The 6,903-nt window shown below is 41.2% G+C and overlaps 1 protein-coding gene across 3 annotated transcripts in view; it reads left to right on the plus strand.

Annotated features, from left to right (window-relative positions):
- Positions 1–6,388, plus strand: part of STX2 (syntaxin 2) — a 104,733-nt gene extending 98,345 nt beyond the window's left edge. For all 3 annotated transcript variants that reach the window (XM_073557046.1, XM_073557045.1, XM_073557044.1), the window contains one exon: positions 3,759–6,388. Coding sequence is in view for 1 of the 3 variants with exons in the window: in XM_073557045.1 (XP_073413146.1) it covers positions 3,759–3,836 (78 nt within the window). In the remaining 2 variants the exon portion in view is untranslated. The remainder of the gene's footprint in view (positions 1–3,758) is intronic.
- The last annotated feature ends 515 nt before the right edge of the window (positions 6,389–6,903 follow it).

Genomic DNA, 6,903 nt, shown 5'->3' on the forward strand with positions numbered 1-6,903 from the left:
TCATTGTTCTTTGTGCCTGAAATACTTCTTAATACTTTAGGGGAACCAAACAGAATTCTGGTGGTTTGAGGGGTTGAATAATAAATGACCCTCTGAATAAACTTTTCACAATTTAAAAAAAAATTAAACAAAGAAATAACATTCTTTTTTGCTGCAGTGCATTTCACACTTCCAGGCTGATCTACAGTCCAAATGTCACAATGCCAAGTTAATTCCGAATGTGTAAACCTGCTAAATCTGCAGGGGGTTGAATACTACTTGTAGGCACTGTGTATGTGTATGTATGTATATATATATATATATATATATATATATATATATATACACACTGTAGATAGATCATGCACACACGACAGAAAGCCAAGGAAAGAGAGAGAGAAACATTCATACGTACACACAAACATGCTTATGACTTAAATGTTCCCTTAATATCCAGCATCATGAATGGGTATGCCACCACCTGTGTTTCCCAACATTGGGCCTCCTTGGATTACCACCACTTTGCTTTTTATTTCCTGAAGCATTGATGTGACTTCCAACCCCTGTTCTGTAAGTAGCAACTACAGTTGTATGACATTGTAATAGATTACACGTCATTGCACCACCATGTGAATACCAGAGTGATGGTAAGCCAAGGTTGCCCAATGGAACAAAGCAAAAGCTGAACGGTAAGTATATTAGATTAGTTATTTCATTTGGGACAGCCGTTGGTTACTTTTCTTGTCAGAAAAAAAGCATTTAAAGGATTATTAATTATTAATCATAATGTTCTTTTACTGGTGTTTTTTGTTTTCCACTACTGGAGTGGTGCTTTAAATGCAAGTCCATGACCTGCGGCCAATACTCACCCACCAGTGTCTTTACTGTATTTCATCACTGCTCCGTACCCACGGTGCCATCTTGTCACTGTAGCTTCTGACTGGCTGGAAGTCAGAAGAGGGTTCACAAGCTCTCAAAGCACAAGGCTCTCTTAGACTTGTATTGAAAAGTGACCTCTGCACCGCTCCATGAAACATTGGAGGTGAATGGCAGGTCACTTTTTCCCAGTTGCCTTCCTCCTGAGGCCACTGATTGGCTGCAGGATCAGATGATAGATAGTAGATGGCATTTCATCGCTTTCGGTCCCAAGGAGACCACTAGAATAGTGGAACTGGGGCAGCAAAAGGATTAGGAGTGGTACTTAATATTTATTTCCTATTTTATGCTGATCTCAAGACAGTTCTTAAAATAAAGTTGTTGAAACCCCTTTATGTATTAACCTTTGTGCTCATTCTTACTGTACACTTGTGCACAAAAAAGTGGCTTGTAACAGTTTTAACACCCCTGGTCAAAATTACTGTTATTTTGAACAGTTAAGCGGGTTGTAGATAAAATGATCTCTAAAAGGCCTAAAATTAAAGATTTAACATTTACCGTATTTTTCCGATTATAAGACGCACTTTTGTTCCCCTAAATTTTGGGGGAAAGTGGGGGGTGCGTCTTATAATCCGAATCTGTGTGCTGCTGTGCTATAGAGTAGGGGGGTGGCTCTGGCATGGTGTCAGGGGGCGGGGGTGAACTGGCTGTGGGCTGCAGAGACAGCGGGTGGTCACGTGCTCCCGCTCATTAGACTCATGTAATAATCACTGCACCCACTGTCCATCACCTCGGTGCTGAAGCCTCGCCGAGTTGGTAGACAGGGGAGCGGTGCATGTTACATGAGCCTTCACTTCCCCCCCCCCCCCCCCCCCCCCTTCCCCGCCTTGTCACTATATTCACCTTCCGATGATGGCTCCTGCTTCCAGCATCCCTGTGGCTCTTCCTGTGTCTGTGCTGACATCCTCCTCCTGCGAGGGCGCGCGGCAGCAGCTGCTCATTCAGGCAGTTCATTGTAGCTTTAGGACCTTCCGTCATGTGACCAATAGGACCTGCGGTCACGTGACTCCCAGTTTGCACAAGGGGGCAATGTGCCAGGGTGGGGGTTATATAGATACCAAGATGAGGGACATGTATATGATTTGAAAGACGGACACTGGCATTATAAGACATACATCCATTTAACATAAAAAAAAAATTTCTCTTCTTCACCAAATTTGGGGGTGCGTCTTATGATCAGGTGCGTTTTATAAAGGGAAAAATACGGTACTTTGTATTTTAGGCAAAATATATTCTGTCATACAAAATTACAAAAAGGGAAATTAGATTTGTGCTAGATAACTTTGAAAAAGGTCTCTGACCTTAATTGGCCTGTTAAGATTCTGACTTTTTCACTTTTATCGTCAGGAAAGGCCAGGTGATGCAAATTTTGCAACTTTATAAAAATCCAGCCTTTTCTAACCTTGTGCCAAAAAACAGCAGCCATGGGTTCTAAGCAGCTGCCTGGCACTCTGAAATGAAAATGGTGGAGGCCCACAAAGCAGGAGAAGGCTGTAAGAAGATAGCAAAGCGTTTTCAAGTTATTATTTATTATGCTTTGCTTATATAGCGCTATCATATTCTGCAGCGCTTTACAGCCATTATCACTCACTGTCCCCGATGGGACTCACAATCTAAATTCCCTTTCAGTATGTCTTTGGAATGTGCAGTGAAGCGGGGTCCCAGGGTCGCTGCTGGAGGCCAGAGTGGCACATTTCTGCAGGCTGGGATGAGGGTGTTCTGATGTGCACCGCTGTGGGTGAAAATGGATATGCGAGGGCTCCGGGCTTTTACAAAATGCCGGCGGAGCCCCCCTGCACCACAGAGCACCGCGGCCATTTTCACCCGCAGAGGCGCACATCAGAGCACCCCCTCATCCCAGCCTGCAACAACGCGGCACTTTTGCCTCCTTCAGCAGCGACCCTGGGACCCTGCTCCACCGCGGCCGGTAAGGTATATCCGCATTATAAGACGCACCCCCATTATTCCCCCAAATTTCAGGGGGAAAAAGTGCATCTTATAATCCGAAGCATAGGGTATATATATTTTGTCTAAAATACAAAGTAAATGCGTCATCTCTAACGATAGTCCTTTTAGAAATCATTTCATCTTCAACTTGCTTACCTGTTCACAGTAACAGTAATTTTGACCAGAGGTATCCAAACTTTTACATGCCACTGTATGTGGCAGGTTTTTTTTTTCTTTTTTTAAATCAACACCTCTTTCTGCCCCCACCACCACCAAAAAAAAAACCACATGAAATATGTAGAAATTGAGGGCATGCTACAGATTTTCAAATGCAAGTTTGTTAGGGATTTCCCATAGACATGCTGCACCTGTGGAAGTCACACCAAGAATGTTATTTATTTTTTTATAACAAAGTAATGCAGGTTTAAAAAAAAAAAAAAAAAAAAAATGGTTAGTTGTGCAAAGGGAATCTGTGACACGGTTTTTGCTGCTTCATCTGAGAGCAGCATGATGTAGGTAAAGAGACCCTGACTCCAGTGATGTATCACTTAGGTTACTGAGTTTTTAGATGTAATAAAGTGACCTCACCTATACCACAGCTCTGTGTACGTTGTGACAGTGAGCTGCTAATCAGTGCTGGGGGCGGAGTTGGACCAGGAGGCAAGTGGGCAGCTAGTCCTGTAGTGATAATCTTCTGCTGATAAAACATTCATTGGGTTGAAACAGCACCCAGCCTACTAAGTGACACATGGCTGAAATGAGCGTGTTGGCTCATGCTGTCCTCAGATTAAATGGCAAATCCGCTGACAGATTCCTTTTTCAGTGTATCTTGTTGGAAGCCATATTCCCATTTCTGTTTGTGCATATATTTATTCATTCACGTTTTATCTTTCCAGAAAATGATCTTCATTATCATCTGTGTAGTCGTCTTGGTGCTAATTCTCATAATCATCCTGGCTACAACATTGACATAACGATTCCACAGAGGATTTCTTCTGCCTCCCACCTCGTCGCTCAGCTTTGCACCAGAAGTCTTTGTATAGGTACTTGACTGCCTTGGTGACAAACTTGACACCTGTTTTTGTTTTCTATGCCATATATGTTAGCTTGTCATTCTGAAAGAATCGATGTACAGGGTCAAAACTTAAGCAGGATCGTGATCTGCATGGAGCAGAGCAGTACATTCATAACCAACACTTTGCTTAACAAAGAACGTTTTGGATTGTTTTTTGTTTTTTAAAGAAAAAAAATTATCATTTTTTCTTTATTTTGAGCCGTGGCACTTTATTGCTGCTATAGAGTAGATCTAACAATATTTTGTAACCTTTTTTGTGTTTTGTTCTTTCCAGTCCTTTTGCAAGTGCAGACCTCAAGTGTCACTGCACCCAGTGTTAATCTTGTGTATCTCACAGTACTGTATATTAAGGAATAATTATGTGGTTGTGAGCCCTCCCTGACTGATTTACTGTGGAACTTGGTTCAGTGTAACTTATTAAAAATACCAGTACCTTTTAATAGCGATCTTAATATGACATTGTTTACATAACTAGTCATTTTCACCCTTCGGATCGCCTTGAGGTCCCCACTTTTAAATGCTTGCATTAATACCGTGTCTGCAATCTTCTGCTTTCTCTTGCTATTTTTCACCTATGTTTTATGCCAATATTAGTCATTTTTACAATGGCATTGTTAAGGTGGCTCTGCGCATTAGGTAAAAGTGCGGCATTTCTGATGACTATTTAATGTATTTGAGTGTCCTGACTTCACCGAGCCTTTTGTTGGATCATAGGCCTGTTACTAGCTTCTTTCCTCTGCCGCTACCTCTGCCGCTACCTCTGCGGATCCAACCTGGCTAGCAGTTAAAAAATACATCTCTCTGGATCCAATTACAGAGAAATACATGTGTAGTAGTGTTTAGCCTTGTCATAGGCATTGGATGTTAGTCTGTGTTGGAATTCAGTCTCCTAATGTTTGCTGCATTAGGAAGCATGGACAAGACAGGTTGGATTTTGTTAGTTCGATCTTATCGTATAGCCTGGGGCCAGCTACTGTTGAAGTTTCATGAATGCTTAGCCAAGCGTGCAATGTCTGTATAGCCCTACGGTCACTTTCACTTACTTCTAGTGTAGCAATAAGGTTTATCATCTAGCTTGTCTACTACGTGCTGTTCTGGCAATGTGAACTGTAATGTATCATACCAGATATAGGCTTACTGGTGTATATTGAGCAACATTCCATGGATCTAGAGGAAACATTAGGATATTAAGTGGAAAATGTACATCTATATTTATATTGAAATTGCAATGTTGAAAAATCGAGCTTCTTCTGAAATCTAGTCGCTTTCTTTCCTCGTATGGATGTCGGCACATTGACTAGTGGTGTATCTTCACCTTATCAACTGTCTTCTGGTAACATCCATTGTTAGATCTTCAAGTTGAGCCACAATGATGGACAAAGCAGTGGGTCTAACATTTCTGTCCTTTTATGCCAGATTGCATATAAACCTAATATAACTTTGAAAGGGTATTTCCATCTTAGACAGTCATGGCATATCCACAAGAATTAGAGATGTGGCTTCCACCTCTGGAACGTGCACCACTCTCAAGAACTTGTCTCGTCAGCTATTTTCAGAAGATCATGGGAAGACTCATGCATACAGTCACCTTTCCTTCACAATAATGCGGGATCTCGGCGGCCGGTCCCACCTACATTACCAGGCATTTATGGTAAATCCTGTGCATATGCTGTAAACATCTGAGCTAATACCCTTTTAAGTGGGGCAGATTTACTAATTATGCCTCTGTCAGCCTATGCTAAAACCTTGGTTATTGGAGCCAGAGAAGGCTGTGTTTTCACGTTTCACATTTAATTCAGAAATTTCTGTGACTTTCCATGCATCTAAATGGGGTTTGTTCAATCAATGCACATCCCACAATATAACCCCATGCACATGTATGGAACTGATCTTAAGTCTCACCCATGTTTGGCTTATTAAACTGGTATGCATAAATACGGAGGCTGCACCGGAAATGGTTTTTACCACCCTTCTGTGCCAGTTTTCTAGTAAAGACTCCTTGATAAATCTGTCCTACCGAATTTAACTTTTATTGGTGACGAGTTTAATCTGTTTTTGTGCCTTGGTTTTTATTTTTAAATACCTAAGGGGATTGTGTTCTTTTTATAATGCACATGTGATATTGTGTAAAGTAACTTTATTCTTTTTATGCTTTATTTCATATGAAATGGGCAGACCAGATGTGCCGGAATTGACAGGTCACCAGTTTGTACCAGTATGATATTTCCTTGGCTCAGTTGAGTGGTTTGCACCTTTTTTCTAAGCACTGCCTTTCTTACTATAAAAAAAGACAAATTGTAAAGGTGCATATATTGTAATTTTTTTTTTTTTTCTTTATATGTGAAGATATTATTCTAGAGTTCGATGAGATAAATGTAAATTGTGAATGCAACGTTGTTCCTGTTTTTAATGAAGGATTTTTCCAGCGTTGAATAAACTAAACCAATCATGGCTGATCATTCCTAGATAATATCAGTTTACTGCATTAAATGACAGTAGCAATGAGGCTGCTTTTAACACTAAATTAAGGTCTACATGTCAGACAGTTGTCATGCCAAAAATGTTTGTTTTTTTTTTCTTTTTTTTCCATTTCCTCAGATCTTGGTGTCACTGATATCAATGGCTAAGTGTACTGTTTGTTATCGTGCCTTGCTACGTAACACAGAAGTGTACATTTATGCAAATACAGAAGTTACGCATCTTAACCAACGTCTTTAAAGGGAATCTGTCGCTCCATTTTTCAACTATCAGCTGCTGGAACCGCCATCAGGGGCTTATCTACAGCATTCTGTAATGCTGTAGCTACGCCCCCGATGTTACCTGAGATAAGAAAAACAAGTTAGATTATACTCACCCGGGGGTCGGTCCGGTCTTGGTCTGATGGGTGTTTGGTCCGGCGCCTCCCATCTTGTAGCGATGACGTCCTCTTCTTTGCTTCCTGTCGCGGTGCAGGCGTACTTTACCTG

This window comes from Dendrobates tinctorius, unplaced genomic scaffold, assembly GCF_039654945.1.
Source record: "Dendrobates tinctorius isolate UK_male_01 unplaced genomic scaffold, ASM3965494v1 ptg000243l, whole genome shotgun sequence".
Classification (NCBI taxonomy): Eukaryota; Metazoa; Chordata; class Amphibia; order Anura; family Dendrobatidae; genus Dendrobates; species Dendrobates tinctorius.